Raw genomic sequence first — 18,187 nt, forward strand, 5'->3', positions numbered from 1 at the left:
ACCCAACTTTGATTAACATCCCTTGATACCTTTACCTAACAAAAAGCTATGTGTCAAAAATGCTAATTGACTCAACATCCGAAGATTTTTAAAGGCACAAATGATACAATTTCACTATTCTGTATGAAAAGGTGCTTTAAGATTTCATTCCTAAATGGCTGAGTTCTAATCTTAAGAGTTTTCCTCTTGCTCTGGATTTCCTCATGAGGGGAATTCCAATTCGCTAGAGAAAAAGACCAACATTCTATTAGCTGTTTAGATTATTTTATAAACTTGTGCACTAGCTTATGGTGGTGTTTGTACCTGGTCACCTAAATCCCTTTGCTCTTCCACGGCTTCTAGAGTCTCATCATTAAGAACAGATTTTGCTTTGTCTTTTGCAGATCCACAGTGGATGACCTCACACTTGTCAATCTTAACTATCCTGATGGGGTGAAATATCACGTGCTGCTCCAGCAGAAGAAGAAAAACTTACATAGAAAAGCCCTTGCTACACATCTGATGTTCATTTCTAAATGGCATTGACAGAGGCTGGGAGCAGTGACCTGCCCATTCTTGACCCTTGGAATTTATGGGACTTCATGTGTTTCAAGAAAATTACAATGAAATGGTAAAACTGCATATTCCTGTCCCAATAAAATATATTAATTACCTAGACTTAAGTATACAGTACACAACTTCAAAATTTGCAGATGACACAAAAGTTGCAAGTATTGTGAACTGCAAGAAGGATAATGATAGACTTCAAAAGGACATAAGCAGGCTGGTGGAATGGGCAAACATGTGGCAGATAAGGGTGAAGTGATACATTTTGATAGGAAGAATGAGGAGAGGCAACACAAATTGAACTATACAATTCAATAGGGGGTGCAAGAACAGAGAAAGCTGGGGGGGGTATGTGTGCACAAATCTTTGAAGATGACAAGGCAGGTTGAGAACGCGTTTAAAAAGATATCCGGGATCCTGTGATTTATAAAGAGATGGAGTGCAAAAACAACAAAGTTATCAAGAGACTTTATAAAATACTGGTTTAGCCTCAACTGGAGCCGTGTCCCCAATTCTGGATAGCACACTTTAAGAATGAAGTGAAGGCTTTGGAGAGGGCACAGAAAATATTTACAAGAAAGGTTTCAGGGATGAGGGACATTAGTAACAAGACTTGATTGATGAAGCTGGGGCTGTTCTCCTTAGAGAAGAGAAGCTCGAGAGGAAATTTGATAGATGCATTCAAAATCATGCTGGGTCTGGACAGAGGGGATACAGAGAAGCTGTTCCCATTGGTAGAGGAGTCAAGAACCAGAAGGGACATATTTAAGGCGAATGGCAAAAGAATCAACAACATCATCATTTTTAAAAAAAATGTAGCGAGTTGTTAGGATTTGGATTGCACTGCCCGAGGGGGTAGTAGAGGCAGGTTCAATTGTGGCTTTCAAAACAAAATTGGATAAATACCTGAAGAGAAAAAATTGCAGGGCTACTACAGAGAAAGGGCAGCTGGAGTGGGACTAGTTGAATCACTCTTGCAGAGAGCCAGGATGGGTTCAATGGACCTAATGGCTCCTTCTCTGCTGTAACCATTCCATTATGTTATATACATAACTATATTAAGTAACATATATAGTTCATAGAAATGTAAATTACGTTCACTTACATGAACTGCAGTGGTTCAAGGCGGCGGCTCACCACCAACATATCAAGGGCAATTAGGGATGGACAATAAATGCTGGCCTAACCAGTGACACCCACATTCCATGAACGAATGTAAAAAGAGTTGAAAGGATAAAAGACAATTTAGTCAATTGTCCATATCTGTAAACTGTAGTTCTTGCCAAATCCTAGTTTGGACACCTAGTAATCTGGTTCCACGCCACATGGTCTTGCTGTGCAGCTTGCATAAATATTCACATTAAGTTTATGTGCACCTTCCATGCCTCCAGAACACTATTTTTGCTGTGAGCCATTTTCTAAGGGCAGTTTCAATGAAGAGTTTCAACTATATTACTGCCCTCTTGGAATGTGCCTTAAAATGTTTTATCTGTTACTTTGATGTTATTCATTAAAACTGTAGTTTTGGCATTAGACTCAATACTACTGCAATGCTTGCTTATATCTCTGGTTCATTACAACTTGCACTGTTGTCACATACAGTCAACGAGCATGGCAAGAAATTCACCCAACCTAATGACCGTTTTACCCTTCCACCTGAGTACATTGTTTTAATCTCTAACAGTTTGATCTCAAAAGCTGCTGCAATGTTGAATCAGAGTAGCAGAACTTAATGTTTGGTTTCAAATTCAAAAACTACATCCTTACAGGTTGCTTCACCTAGTTATATCATATTCGAATGGCAACCCGATGTCAGGGTTGTTGTACTGAGGTAGAGGACTAGGGTTTGGGAACATTGAAAAGGGTGTTGAGCATTGCTGAAAAGAGGCATGCTATCAGAGCTTTTTGTCTTTCACTCAAGATAGCTATGCAAGATAAAGCAACAGTAAATGGAACAACAATTTGTACTGCATGAGAAGAGTGTGCTGACTGGTTAGCAAGTGGACTCTTGGACTCGGATTGGTAGAAGTGTTGCCATGGAGAATGCAGCAGAGAACAGTTAACTGCCAAGCTTTTGTTTTAAAATTCAAACCAGGCAGGTCAGCTCTGATTAGTCAAGGCATTGGCATCGGGAATGAACCAGGGAATGGCTGTCCCCCAAGAAAAAGTTGTTCTGGCTTGGAAGGACCAAGAGTGGATGCAAGGCCTGGAACTACTGGAGATCAGGGAGAAGGTGGTGGCGGTAGTAGTATTTGGGAAGATGTAAATATTTTGAAGACTTCAAAGATGGTTCCACATCATGATCAAGAACACGCTCAAGGATTTCTTCAGGATCACATTGGCAGTGGGGAACAAGAATTAAAGTACAGGTGTTTTGGGCAAGGAGGGGAGTATGCGAAGTATAGGTGCTGAGACAGAGCAGTAAACGTGATCAGGATTTAGGAGTGGGAGTGGTGAAAGGAAGATACAGCAGGACAAAGTGTTGGGCAAGAGATATAAAACAAGGGTCAGTTGGGTAGCATGTCAAAAACAGTACTGTCTGTCTCTAAGAAGTGAGAGGACATGAGTGCAAATACAATAATAAACAGGCAAGCTTCAATCAAAGAGGTGTGACAGGAATTAAGTGTTATAGTTATACTTGCAAGATGTACCCTATTCATTTCTCAAACTATATTTCATGATAAATTCAAAAATAAGTTCAATTTGACAAATAGAACCATAGCCAATGCTCTCCCTCAATTATTTTCACAAATCTTAAATGGTATCTTAGAATGACTGGCATGCAGCCTTTACTGTTAAAGGTAGAGTTTCTCCACCAAAACCAACAGTCATAGCTTTGAATCCCAAAAGTGCCAGCCATTTAACCTACCTAATGCAGCTATATTGGTATGTCAACTTACTGCAGCAAACAAGTAACAAATATGTTGCAAGAGCAGAATTTTGGGCAAGCAAAGATAGATGGATTGTTCACCTCACTGCAAACCCAGCTCTTCAAGTTACAGAAAGATTCAGTGTTTATTGGCTGGATCACCTCATCTAATAATTAAAAAAGCATTTAAAAAAAGACAGGATTGCTTAACAAAAATGCTATAAACAATGCAAAAAAATTGTTCAAAATAAACAGCAAATTTCAGAAGAAAAGAATACACAAGCACATTGCAGTGGCTATATGTGTTACTAGCAGCAGTATAATAAATACAGCTCAATATACTTTTAAAACAAACCAAAGGAATGGAATGAATTGAAGTAAATTTGGAACTCCTCAGTACATTATGGCAATTGAATCATATACTTACTTCAGCATTGTAGAACTTGGTCTTTACATCGAGTGGCTTAAGGACCTGTGTGAACAGAGAGTGCAAGCTGAAGACTGTTTTTTCGGGTAGATCATCCATCAGGGCTGTTAAATTTAGATGCTGTCTTTACTGGCAATTCGTTGAACTTCAAACCTGTGTAGAACTGAAGAACTGAAGAGAATGTAGAATGTACAACAAACTCATCAGATAAAATACAAAGGGTTCACTGCCACAGATGAAAGCCTATTTGTTTTGTAAAATGTTAGAGGTCACGTGGCTTTGAAGCCTTCAAAAACAAAATCCCTTGCCAAAGAGTGTTTTAGGGATTTAGAAGTTTAATACCAAGCACACCAATTTAGCCGTAAGCTTTTCGTGTTAAAAGGCTGTACCAATCTGCTAACTTCATAACTGCTTCTGACCAGAAGATGTCAAATACCTTTTGCATTAGGCTAGTGTTTATTGTAGGTGTTGTTAAAAGTCTTATGATACATTCTGAACCACCGAACCATTGTACAGTACAAACAGCAACAGCATTATCCACCAACAGATTAACACAACAAAATCCCCAATCGGTATAGCCTCAGTCGCAGCAATCTGCTATTTGTTCTTAGCAACTTATTTAGATACGGAGAGTAAGAAATACAAGCAGTCATGGCTTTACTATGCATTAGTCTGCCAACTCCTATACTGCATAAAGTTTTGCAATTTTCTTTATCTACAAATCAAAACTATAAAGAAACGATTAGAAAATACCCAGCGTAGTTTAAAAAGATGTAATTTAAAAAAATAAGGTTCATGGAATTCAAAGCAGTGTGCTCATGTACATTTTACCTGACCACAGTACAGCCAATTGCCCCAATAGAATTTTTGAACTTTTCTGAAAACTGCAATACAATAAGATCACAAATGCTATATTCTAATTTAGCATTTAAATATGCATTTTTAAATTGCTCTTTAATTTCACTGTACATTTGCATATGGCATTTAAGTCTTCCTTCTTCTTAGGCAGTCCCTCAAGATTGAGGATGACTTGGTTCCACTCCGGCTCAATGAGTTCTGAGATGGCTGATAAGTCCAATGCGCAATCTGTACACCCTGCCACCATATGTGGGGCAGGTGATACTCCCTCCGATACCTTGAATTAGTCTCTGCATGTTCCCAATACAGTCTCTCGATGTGTTCGGTGCCTTCCTCAATGTTAGGCAAGTTGGTTTGGGAGAGATCGCTGCTGCAGAACCTCCTTTCTTGCCACCGGATTTGGAGGATCTTGCGAAGGTATCGCTGGTGGTACTTCCCTGTGTTTTGAGCTGTCTGCTGTAGGTTGTCCATGTCTCCAAAGCATACGAGAGCAGGGATCATTGCTGCCCAGTGTTCTGTAAACTATACTTATCTCGCTGAAAGCAGAGGTTGGGAACTGCAACTCCCGGCAGACCTGAGCTTTAACACATGCGCAGACTGGGAGTGGTCTGCACATGCATGGTTCTGCAATGTTTATGCTCTTTGCACCCAGCGTGCCTTTGCAAAAAGGAAAAGAGTGAAAAAACCTGGGTCAAGTGATCAGGAGTGGCGGGCCATAAAAGGCAAGTACCCAGGCAGGGGGCCCAAAAGAAGAATCCCAGAGAGGGGACAGGGACAGGAAAAGGTCCCAGTTCAATTAAAGAGAGAGAAGCAGAGAAACAGACTCCAAACAGGAAAAGGGCTACCAGGTGCAGACTAAGTGAAGAAGGTAGCCAAAGGTTAGTGATTCAGTGCTGCAGGCTATTAGGGCAAAGGGGCCCCTTTGGAATAGTAGTGCTCTGCTCGGTACAGCCGAAGACCTGAAGTTGTGCTTTTGAGTTGGTGCTTGGGTCGATACTCGGGAATCCTGGGGAACCAAATCTCAGGAGACGAGGCTGAAACCTTGTGAGATGGACTGTTTTGATGCTGTCCGCGACTGGTAATTGAAGAAGGCTCAAGGAAAGCCCTGAAGATCCAAGAAGGCAGCTGATGGTTGGTGACTCAGGGCTGCGGTGCACTGGGGCAAAGGTACCCCTGTGGAGCAGGGGTGTTCTGCTCGACGTGGCCGAAGAGCTGAAGTTGTGCTTGTGAGTTGGTGCTTCAGTGCATACTCGGGAATCCAGGGGAACTGAATCTTGGGAGACAAGACTGAAACACTGCGAGGTGGACCGCTGTTGATGCCATCCAAGTTGGCACGAATTTTGGAGGGAACTCCATAGCAAGATCTTTAAAGGTAGAGATTGGATTCCCTCGAGAGACAAAGTTTCAATGAGATTGGTTGACTTACCGTGTTACTGTCATCTGGGTGGGCGGTTGAGAAAACAGTGGAATCTGTTTTGATCGCATTTGGCATTTATTGTGCAGTATGGCATGTTCGGCCACAGATTGCCTGTTAATTCACATGCACCTTCTATTAACCCTTAATGTTAAAATATAAGATATTGTAAATTGTTTTATCTTTCTGACCTTGTATAGGAAAGTTTATTATATTTTGTTCAAAACTCAAGGAATCTTGCAGCTTTATTCACTGAGCAGCTGTCTTGAGCCTTAAACTTTGTCTACTTTAAACAAAACGTTCTTCGTCCCTAACCAGATCTTACCAACAACTTGGTGATCTGGCCAAAGATCATAACACTGGCAAATCTTGATCTTAGTTCCAGAATCACAGTGCACCATAAAGAAGCACCACAGGCACAATCTTCACTGTGCAGCAAATTCAAGAAAAGTGCAAGGAACAGCACCAACCGCTGAAATATGGCCTTTTACGACCTCACGAAAGCCTTTGACTCTGTCAGCCACAAAGATTTATGGAGTATCCTCCTCAAAGTTGGCTGGCCTCAGGAATTTGTCACCATCCTTTGCCTACTTCACAATGACATGCAAGCTGTGATCCTCACCAACAGAACCATTGAAGACAGATCAAACAAGGCTGTCATTGCAACAACTCTTTTCTCCATTTTCCTTGTTCCAATGCAGCATCTCACCTCCAGCGAATTACCCAGAGGCACGGAGATAATCTATAGAACAGACAGGGAACTCTTCAACCTATGCTACCTTCAATCCAAAACCAAAACCACTCCAGCCTCAATTATAGAGTTTCAGTATGCAGATGAAGCTTGTGTGCACCCGCTTAGAAAATGACCTCCACATCATTGTCAACTCGTTCTCTAAAAATAGCAGAAAACTAAAGTCCCCTTCCAACCAGCTCCCAAAAACACAATAGCTCCCTCTTTTGATGAAGAGCAATGGCGAGATCCTAGAAAATGTGGCACATTTTCTTATCTTGGGATCCTCCTCTTGACAAAGACAAACAGAGGCAATGCAATTTATTACTGCCTTTAATGTGTCAGCTCAGCCTTCAGCCAACTGAGAAAGAGAGTATTTGAGGTATTTAAGTATTACTGTAGGGTTAACAGACAAGGTATTACGATTGCTTGAAATACTACTCTGGCTAGTCTCCTCCATTCCACTTAAACTAGTGTCAAGAGCAGGAGGGTAACTCCAGCATCCCCCATGAATATCCTGTAAACCCAGCTTGTTTTTGCTATGTCCAGAATCAAAGTTCTCGCCTTCTAATCTTTCTCCTAGCACATCATTACCATTATACCCTGATGCTGCTTTGATTGTTTCTGTTTGTAAATGAATTGAGGGAAGAGTACAAAAAATCTTAAAAGAGTTTCGAATCAAGCAAGAGGTTACTTGGTTTAGTATAGTTAGTTCAAACTTATTGGCTTTCTCATAAATCAGAAATACTGCTCAGAAATTATGTTCAACATTATACTTAAAAGCAACCAGGAAGAATTCCAGTTTCTCAGCGATTGAAACCTTTTTTCTTTCATGGGATGTGGATGCCTAATTGCCCTTGTACTGAGTGGTTTGCTAGGCTATTTCAGAGGCCAGTTAAGAGTCAACCATATTGCTGTAAGTCAGGCGTCACATAGGCCAGACCAGCTAAGAGTAGCAGACTTCCTTCCCTCAAGGACATTAGTGAACCAAATGGCTTTTTAACAACAATGATGGTCATTATGGTCACCATTACTAAATGGAGTTTTATATTTCCGGTTTATTAACTTAACAAATTCTACCAGGTGCCATGGCGGGATTTGTACCTATAAAGCATTAGCCTGTGTTTATGTTGCAAATGCTGTGACAATTGAGTGCATGCTCCAGTTGTGATTAAGAATAGCTGATATCAATTGGGAAAGGTTAGGGCACATATATAAGAATCAGTTTCCACCTGTGGTGGTGGGGCCTGTGTAGAAGGGAAAAGTAGTCTGCACTTATATTATGCTGGGTTTTGTGAATAAACCTATGTTGAAGACAGGCTGGCTCCAGCTTCTTCCTTTGCCAGATGGATGTTCAGCAAATTAACAGCCTCGGCCTCAGGATTACCAGCCCAATGACATTACCAATACTCCAAAGCTTCTCTTTGAAATCTTACTAATATAACCACAAACAACAAAACCTATTAACACAATCTGAAATAGCTAAGGAGATTGAAACATTCCTAAGAGCCTTAGGAGGCTCAATGGTCACATCCAACCAGTGCAGAGCAGTAATTAAGAAAGCCAAAGTTGAACCATAACTCTGAAAACAATAGAAAAGTCAAAGGAAGTTATGAACAAAGTTACGTACATAGTGCACTGGTCAGACCACATCTTGAGCACTGCATTCAGCTACGATCACAGTGAAACATGAGACATTCAAGCATTGCGGATAGTGCAGAACAGCAAGGCTAATCCCTAGTGTTAGGGATCTGAGTTATTTGGAAAGATTGGACTTCTAGGCTTAGTCCTATTAATGTGGAAAGGAAGCATCTAAAATGTGACCTTCAACAAGGCAGTAAATGGCATGGTAGAGGTTAATCCAAAATACTACTTTAAAGAGTGAGAATGTTACATGCCACTTATCAGCCCAAGCCTTAATATTGGACAAGTCCTTCTGCACTCAGGCATGGACTGCTTCACTATTTAAGGAATTGGAAATGGAATTGAATACTGTGTAATCAGCAAGCATCCCTACTTCTGACCTTGTCTTGTAGAGGTCATTGATGAAGAAGTTAAAGATGGTTCAGCCTAAGACACTACCCTGTGGAACTCCTGCGGTGATGTCATGGAACGGATTGAACTCCAAAAACCACAGCCATCTTCCTTTGTGCGAGATATGATTCCAGTCAGTGGAGTCCGACTCCCAAAGCTACCTCGACTACAGCTCCTCACACCCCGCTTCCTGTAAGGACTCCATCCCATTCTCTCAGTTCCTTTGCCCCCGTCGCATCTGTTCTGATGATGCCACTTTCAAAAACAATTCCTCTGACATGTCTTCCTTCTTCCTTAACCGAGGTTTTCCACCCAGTGGTTGACAGGGCCCTCAACCGTGTCTGGCCCCATCTCCCGCGCATTCGCCCTCACACCTTCCTCTCCTTCCCAGAATCATGATAGGGTCCCCCTTGTCCTCACTTATCACCCCACCAGCCTCCACATTCAAAGGCTCATCGTCCGCCATTTCCGCCAACTCCAGCATGATGCCACCACCAAACACATCTTCCCTTCACCGCCCCCCCGGCGGCATTCCGCAGGGATCGTTCCCTCCGGGACACCCTGGTCCACTCCTCCATCACCCCCTGCACCTCAACCCCCTCCCACGGCACCTTCCCATGCAACCGCAGAAGGTGCAACACCTGCCCCTTTACTTCCCTTCTCCTCACCGTCCAAGGGCCCAAACACTCCTTTCAAGTGAAGCAGCATTTCACTTGCACTTCCCTCAATTTAGTCTACTGCATTCATTGCTCCCAATGCGGTTCCCCACCCCACCCCCACTAGCGCTGACTGTACCTTGCTTGTCCTGCTTTCTACCCTTAATTAGCACATTCCTTAGATAATATCACCACCTTCAACACCTCCTTGTCCTTTTGTCTTTGACATCTTTTGGCTATCTCCACCTATCACTGGCCCTCAATCCAGCTCTACCCCCAACTTAAACCAGCTTATATTTCACCTCTTTTCTATTTTTACTTAGTTCTGCTGAAGAGTCATATGGACTTGAAACGTTAACTGTGTTCCTCTCCGCAGATGCTGCCAGACCTGCTGAGTTTTTCCAGGTATTTTTATCTTTGTTTTGGATTTCCAGCATCTGCAGTTTTTTGCTTTTTTTACTACAGAAAGGGTCTTGTTGGGGACCATAGCCTTGGCTATATCCAGTGCACTCACCATTTCTTGCTGCCATATGGAGTAAATTGAATTGGCTGGAGATTGGCTTCTTTTAAGGATGGGGACTTCAGGAGGAGGCAGCGATGGGTCATTGACTCGACACTTCTGGCTGAAGATAGTTGCAGATACTTCAGTGCGGTCTTTTATGCTCATGCGGTGGGCTCCACCATTGTTGAGGATGGAGATGTTCATAGAGACTCCACCTCCTCCTTTTAGTTGTTTAATTGCCCACCCATTCACATTGGATCTGGCAGGACTGCACAGCTTTGAACTGGCTATAGGATCACTTAGTTAACTAAAGTATGTTGCTTCCGCTGTTTAGCATGCACAGTTGTTCTGTAGCTTCACCAGGTTGGCATCTCATTTTTAAGATACATCTGATGCTGCTTCTAGCATGTTTTTGTACCCTCCTCAGTGAACCTAGAATGGTCCCCTTGCCTGATGGTATTGGCAGACCAAGGAGTATGTTAGTCCATGAGATTTAAGGTTATGGTGGAATGCAATTCTGCTGCTGCTAATGACCAACAATGCCTTACGGATGCCTAGTTTTGAGCCATTAGATCTGTTCAGTCTATAAAGCTTAAGGTCATCTGCCCTAATATCCCCTTAAGTGGCTCGGTGTCAAATTTTGTTCAATAACGTTCTTGGGAAGTGCCTCGAGAACATGAGTTGTTGTCGGAGGACAAAGGAGGCAGGTTCAAAGTAGTAAATTCTAACTAAGATTAGTATCAGGATGCTGTGCTTCACTCACAGAGCAAACACTTAGAATAAGCTTCCAGGAAGACTAGTGGAGGTGAAAATCCTGGAGACATTTAAGAAACATGGTGGGAGGAGGGGAGAGCAGGTGGTGTAGCATTATTTTGCTTAGATGAATTATGGTTGGCCGAATGATCTTCTATATCTGTAAGCATCTTGTGACCTTGTCAACAACTAATGTCTATGTAAGTATATTCTAACTGGTTTTAAGTCGAAGCATGTATTTCCAATTAGGGGAGGGAACGTGAAAAGCTTTGTTCATACTTCAATCTTCCTTCAGCTTGAACATTCTCGTTTAGTTCAGCCTGGAATTTTAACAGCTCAGATAAACCACCAGGGGCTTCTGAGAGAAAACATTATAATATTTGTTGTTGAAGAATGATTAAATAAATGGAAACTTCAATGCTTTGTGTAGTATGCTGAACCACTCAATACTTTGCAAGTGTGTGCACAAAAATAAGGAGAGTAGACAAAATCTTTAGGTTAAAATCAGTAGATATGAACAATCACTAATCAAAAATATAAATATGAAATATTATATGAAAAAACGATGAGTAGGTCACAACCTTGCCATTTATGTACATTTCAGAGTTCAGCCCTAAATTTTATATGCACTACCTGAAATTTGAAGAACTTTCTAAAGTACATCTTCTCTCCAGCTTGAGTTGTATAGCTGACTGCACAGACTAAGCTGCAAAAGCAAAGACAAGTGGAAAAATAAATCAATTAATTGAATGGGTCACCCTATAAATAATAGATGAAGTGTTAAACACATAAACCCAACAACTGAGGCTTGATTAATATCAAATTCTAAAGGTACCAATCTACATGGTACCAATCTATGGGGTTACAACAGGAATGCATTTGTTCTACAAATCTAAAAGGTTGTGTCCCTCAGTTTAAATGCACGAGTGCCGTATTTAGTCCTGGTCACCATGACACAAAGAAAAACATGTCCACATCGAATAGGATGGATCGAAGAGTGAGTGCGACTTACAAGAGAGTGCCGAAGCTGAACGCTTCAGGGAGTTAAGCGCAAGAAGGAAAAAGAAGTGTTTGCTTGCTTTTGCCGAAACTTTTTCAGCCTCCAGGAATTGATTCTTGCTCAGCTACAGGAGAAGCAGCTGGTTAATTGGTGAGTATCTGGTTAAGCGATTAAGGTTTATTTTATTCCTAAGGCTCAAAACAGTATATTTTGAGCGAGAGGTGAGTGGGAGGGGATAAAAGGCACGATCGAGAGGCCTACTGCAGTGAGGCCAGCAGTGGAGTGACATCACGAACCACAACGTGACACGAGTGCAGGGAAAGCAGCTGATTGGTGAGTAGAATTGGTGAGTATTTCCAGTCTTTAAAATAAAAGTAAGGTCTTTAGTTTGTGTTTAGGTCTCGAGTCTTTTTCTCTCTTTCTTAAAAATAGCTTTTTAAGTATAAGATCGATATTGGTGTGTAAAAAAATAATTAAAATAAAGTGTAAAGACCAAGGGGTTCTTCAAATGTGAGCAGCAGGGATACTAGAGTAATTAATTAATAAATTAAATAAAATACAATAGCAATGGCAGGACGCGTGATGTGTTGCTGCTGCAGCATATCAGAGCTGCTGGACACCAAGGAGACCCAGAGCCAACACATCTGTAGTAAGTGTTTGCAGCTCGAGGAACTTCGGATCCAAGTTGAGGAGCTAGAGTCCAAGCTGCAAACATTGCGCCACATCAGGGAAGGGGAAACTTTCTTGGAGACTTTGCTCCAGGAGGTGTTCACACCCCTCAGATTAGGTGATTCAAAATTGGTCTGTGATCAGGGCCAGGGGGGTGTGACTGCAGGTGAGGCAGGTATGGGGGCCCAAGGGGTAGCGTTCGAGGAGCCTCGGCCCCTGCAACTGTCCAACGGTTACAAGGTTCTTGCAAGCTGTGTGGACGAGAGCGGGGACTGCAGGGAGGATGACTGAACGGACCATGGCATCATAGTACAGGAAGCCATTCAAGTGGAGGGAGGAAATAGGATCGTAGTAGTAGTACAGGACAGTATAATTAGGGAATAGATACTGTTCTCTGCAGCCATGAACGTGAGTCCCGAAGACTGCGTTGCCTGCCCGGTGCTGGGGTTAAGGGGAGGGATCCGGTTGTCGTCGTCCACGTTGGTACCAATGACATTGATAGGACTAGAAAGGAGGTTCTGCTGAAAGAATTTGAACAGTTAGGAGTAAAGTTATAAAGCAGAACCTTGAAGGTAATAATCTTGGGGTTACTATCTGAGCCACGGGCAAAATGGCATAAGGTGAATAAAGTCAAGGACTCAATTGCGTGGCTCAAAGATTGATGTGGGAGGAATGGGTTTCAGTTCATGGGGCACCGACACCAATACTGGGATAGAAGGAAGCTGTTCCGGTGGGCTTCACTTGAACCATGCTGGGATCTGTGTCCTAGCGAATCGAATAACTAGGGCTGTAGAGAGGGCTTTAAACTAATTAAGAGGGGAGTTGGGGTACTGGAGAGGGGATACATAGGTTGCAAAGCAAAAGGATATGGCAGCATTGCAAGGCAGCTATTTAGGGAACGATACCCAGAGTGTGACAGAAAGGGACGGAGTGTACAGACATAAGAAAAGCAGCAAATATGGTCAAAGCGGGAAAAAAAATGGTAAAAAGGCAAAATTAATGGCTCTTTACTTAAATGCACATAGCATTTGGAACAAAATAAATGAATTAGCGGGACAAAGAGGTTAATGGGTATGACCTTGTAACCACATCTCCGCAATGGCTATAAGGAGATCAAAGCTGGAAACTAAATATTCAGGGCTATGTGACTTTTCAAAAGGACAGGCAAGAAGGAAAGGGTGGTGGGGTAACTTTGTTAGTATGAGATGGAATAAGTATGATAGCAAAAAGTGATCTTGGATCAGAAGATGTAGAATCTATATGGATGGAATTTAGAAATAACAAGGGGGAAGACAACATTGGTGCAGTAGTCTACAGGGCCCCTAACATTAGCTATACTGTAGGACAGAATAAATCAGGAGATAATGAGGGCATGTAGAAAAGGCAGTACATTAATCATGGGTAACTTTAATCTTCATGTAGATTGAGAAAATCAAATTGGCAGAGGTAGCCACTAGTAAGAATTCATAGTGTATTTGTGAAAATTTCCTAGAACAATATGTTGTGTATCTAACCAGGAATCAGGCTATTTTGGATCTGGTAATGCGTAATGAGGCAGGTTTAATAAATGATCTCAGAGTAAAAGATCCCCTCAGAAACAGTGACCATAAAATGGTAGAATTTAGCATTCAGTTTGAGGGTGAGAAACTCGGATCGGAGACAACTGTGCTAAATTTAAATAAGGGTAATTACAAACGAATGAGGACAGAGTTGGGTGCAGTGGCCTGGGAAAAAACAGTTGATGAACAATGGTAGGTGTTTAAGAAAATAGTTAATGACTCACAACAAAGATACACCCCAGTGAGGAGGGAGGATTCTAGGAAGGGGATAAACCAACCATGGTTAACCAAGGAAGTTAAGGATAGTGTCAAATGGAAAGAAAAAGCATACAATGTGGCAAAGGTTAGTGGCAAGCCAGAGGATTGGGAAAGTTTTAAAAACCAACAAAAGATGGCCAAAAAAATAATTTAAAAAGTGAGAAAATAAACTTTGGGGGGTCAACTAGCAAGTAATATAAAAACAAACAGTAAGAGCTTCTTTAAATGTGTAAAAAGGAAGAGAGAGGTCGAAGTGAACATAGGACCCTTAGAGAACGAGGCTGGGGAAATAATAATGGGAAACCCGGAAATGGCAGAGGAGTTGAATAAATACTTTGCATCAGTCTTCACGGTAGAAGACACTAATAGCATTCCAAAAGTACTAAATAATCAAGGGGCATAAAGGAGTGGGGGGGGGGGGGGGAAGGAAATACATACAATAACTATCACTAGAGAAAAGTGCTAGATAAACTAATGGGGCTAAAGGCTGATAAGTCCCCTGGACCTGATGGATTGCATCCTAGGATAGTAAAGGAAGTAGCTACACAAATAGTGGATGCACTGGTAGTAATCTTCCAAGAATCCTTAGATTCTGGAAAAGTCCCAGAGGATTGGAAAACTGCCAATGTAACCCTTAGTAACCAAAGGTAACTATAGTCTAGTTAGCTTAACATCTGTCACTGGGAAAATGTTAGAATCTATTATAAAGGATGTAATAGCAGAGCATTTAGAAATATAAATATAATCAAGCAGAGTCAGCATAATTTCATGAAAGGGGAAATCATGCCTAACAAATTTATTATAATTCTTTGAGGCAGTAACAAGCAAGATAGATGAAGGGGAACCAGTAGATGTAGTATATTTGGATTTCCAAAAGGCGTTTGATAAGATACCACACAAGGCTACTTAAGATAAGAGCCCATTGTGTTGGGGGTAGTATATTAGCATGGATAGAGGATTGGCTAACTAATAGAAGAATTGGGATAAGGGGGGGCATTTTCAGGGTGGCAACCTGTAACTAGTGGAGTACCACAGGGATCAGTGCTGGGGCCACAATTATTTACAATATATATTAATGACTTAGATGAGGGAAGTGAATGTACTATTGCCAAGTTTTCAGATGACACAAAAATAGGTGGGACAGTAAGTGGTGTGGATGACACAGAGACTACAGAGGGATATAATCAGGTTAAGTGAGCAGGCAAAAACTTGGCAGGTGGAATATAATGTGGGAAAATGTGAGGTTATGCACTTTGGCAGGGAGAACAGAGAAGCTTAATATTATTTAAATGGAGAAAAACTGCAGAAAGCTGCAGCACAGGGGGATTAGGGAGTCCCCCTGCATGAATCACAAAAAGCTAGCATGCAAGTTTAGCAGGTAATAGGGAAGGCAAATGGATTGTTGGCCTTTATTTCAAAGGGAATGGAGTATAAAAATAGGGAAGTCTTGCTAAAACTATACAAGGCACCAGTTAGACCACACCTAGAATACTGTGAACAGTTTTGTTCCTCTTATGTAAGCAAAGGTATACTGGCATTGGAGGCAGTCCAGAGAAGGTTCACACTAGGTTGATCCTGGGTATGCAGGGATTTTCTTATGAGGAAAGATTGAGCCTGTACTCACTGGAGTTTAGAGGAATGAAAGGTGACCTTATTGAAACATAAAAGATTCTTAGGGTGCTTGACAGGGTAGATGCTGAGACATTGTTTCCCCTTGTGGGAGAGTGTAGGACCAGAGGGCATAATCTCAGAGTAAGGGGTTGCCCATTTAAGATAGAGATGAGGAGCAATTTCTTCTCTGAGGGTAGTCAATCTGTGGAATTCTTTACTGCAGAGGGCTGTAGAGGCTAGGTTAAGTATATTTAAGGCTGAGATAGGCAGATTTTTAATCAGTAAGAAAATCAAGGGTTATGGGGAAAAGGCAGGAAAGTGGAGTTGAGGATTATCAGGTCAGCCATGATCTCATTGAATAACAGAGCAGACTTGATGGGCCGAATGGCCTACTTCTGCTCCAACATTTTATGGTCACAAGACTGATCCTTAGTATAAAAAGGATAAGCCAGAAGCAAAATTAGAAAACCTCACTTGATAATAGACATTTTATGAAAAATAAGGTATTAATCCAGATTATTTCAAACACAAATTAGAAAATTAGGATCAGAGGACATAAATATAAATTAGGGGTAAAAAACAACTTGAATTTCTATCGCGCTTTTCATCACCACCGACATCTGAAAACACTCAAGTCAATTAAGTACTTTTGAAGTGTAGTCACTGTTATAACATAGGAAACATGGGAACCAATTTGCGTATAGCAAGCTCCATCAAACAGCAATGTTGTAATGGCCAGACTGATCCTTGGTTTAACATCTCATCTGAAAGGCAGCACCTCTAAGAATGTGGCACTCCCTCAGTACTGTACTGGTGTGCCAGCCTTGATATCTGTGCTCAAATCCTGAAGTGGGGCTGGAACAGAAAACCTTGTAATTCAGAGACGAGAATGCTACCAACTGAGCTATGCCGGCACTTAGCAATGAATAATGCTGATATAGGAGTCTATTTTCACTCAAAAGGGCAAAAAATTGTTGAAATAATTTGCTAGTTAAGAAACTGGATAGAACAGATCCCATGGGCTGAATGTTTCTTTCCCATACTTGAATTTTTTTTCGATTATATAAATGTAAGCAGATCTATGTACTTACAAACCATTTTCAACATTAAACAGGTTCTGTAAATACACAACACAACTGCGTATCTGAAAAAAAAGATTTTTCCCTTTAACCTACTGTTTCTCCCCCGCCCCCGATGTTATTGCTGTTGCTAAGTGGTTTGCTCATGTCCCAATTTCCAATTATGAAGAAGCACCTACACTCTAAACATTAACCTGTCAGCATGAAGCACTGAATTGCCTTTTTCCTCCCAGATATTGATAGATCTACTATGTAAATCTAGTATTTCATATTTCCACCAATTCCATTTACTTTTATGCCTACATGTCAATAGATAAGAACATTTCAACAACCCATAAGTAAACAAGCTCCCATTAACCAGGGAATACATCCACCTTCAATATTATTCTAAAAGTATTTGTGGTGGTCCAAACATAATGTATATTGCTTTTGGATTATACCACTGGTTCTGCCAGAAAATTATTTAATCTAGTTCATAGTAGAGCAACATTCAAATTCCATGAAATGTATCTTGTAACTTTGAAAATATGATTCAACCAGAAAATTTGAAAAAGATGATTCAATGTGGATCCACAAACTGCATACTGCATTTTCACAACTAAAGACAGTAACAATCGTCCATTGTACAATAAACTGAATGTAACAGCATGTAACAGCAACAGAGAGGACCATTTGACTCAATAAATTGCTTGTATGATCAATGAAAGAATGCCTAAAAATTAACTACAAAATCCTCCAAAAGAGCAACATGAACATCCGATCAGACTGAAAAATGCTATGTCCAGGTCAGTACTAGAAACAATATATTGGTTTCTTTCTCGTGCTAAATTGAAATAGGGATCAGTGGTCAATTTAATCTTACTTTTTGGTAAAAGGGAGACGATAAAAAGTAAAGGTACATTTGCTTTTGGAACGGACAGTTTCCTTTTCCTCTAGCTCTACTTTCATTGGGATACCTAGTAAAAGGGCAAGCGGCCTTCTGCCTGGACTCTGCAATGTTGCTTTTAGTTACTAGGAAAGGGACAACAGTCATGCAATAGCTTGTCTTCCAATATTGATCCTTTCAACCAACCCCTCAAATAGGAAGATGCTTAATCTATGCCCTGCGTTTTTCCCTTCTGAACAGTTTGGTTGAGATCACAATAAGGTGAAGGGGAAACGCTATATATTTCTCCTGCACTCTATGCCATATGTCCACTTATCAAAATTCAATGGTACTACA

At 41.2% G+C, this 18,187-nt stretch overlaps 2 protein-coding genes across 6 annotated transcripts in view; one reads left to right on the forward strand and one right to left on the reverse strand.

The window, feature by feature from the left end:
* The window catches only part of trim23 (tripartite motif containing 23), a 270,598-nt gene that overhangs the window by 160,935 nt on the left and 91,476 nt on the right, over nucleotides 1-18,187 (forward strand). The gene's annotated exons all lie outside the window — the stretch shown is intronic.
* The window catches only part of trappc13 (trafficking protein particle complex subunit 13), an 84,504-nt gene that overhangs the window by 30,912 nt on the left and 35,405 nt on the right, over nucleotides 1-18,187 (reverse strand). For all 5 annotated transcript variants that reach the window (XM_078548818.1, XM_078548809.1, XM_078548798.1 and 2 more), the window contains exons 6-7: nucleotides 11,423-11,495; nucleotides 3,843-3,887 (exon numbers count right to left, since the gene is read on the reverse strand). In XM_078548818.1, coding sequence (XP_078404944.1) covers nucleotides 3,843-3,887; nucleotides 11,423-11,495 — 118 coding nt within the window. The remainder of the gene's footprint in view (nucleotides 1-3,842; nucleotides 3,888-11,422; nucleotides 11,496-18,187) is intronic.

This window comes from Cetorhinus maximus, chromosome 1 (assembly GCF_964194155.1).
Source record: "Cetorhinus maximus chromosome 1, sCetMax3.hap1.1, whole genome shotgun sequence".
NCBI classification, from domain to species: domain Eukaryota; kingdom Metazoa; phylum Chordata; class Chondrichthyes; order Lamniformes; family Cetorhinidae; genus Cetorhinus; species Cetorhinus maximus.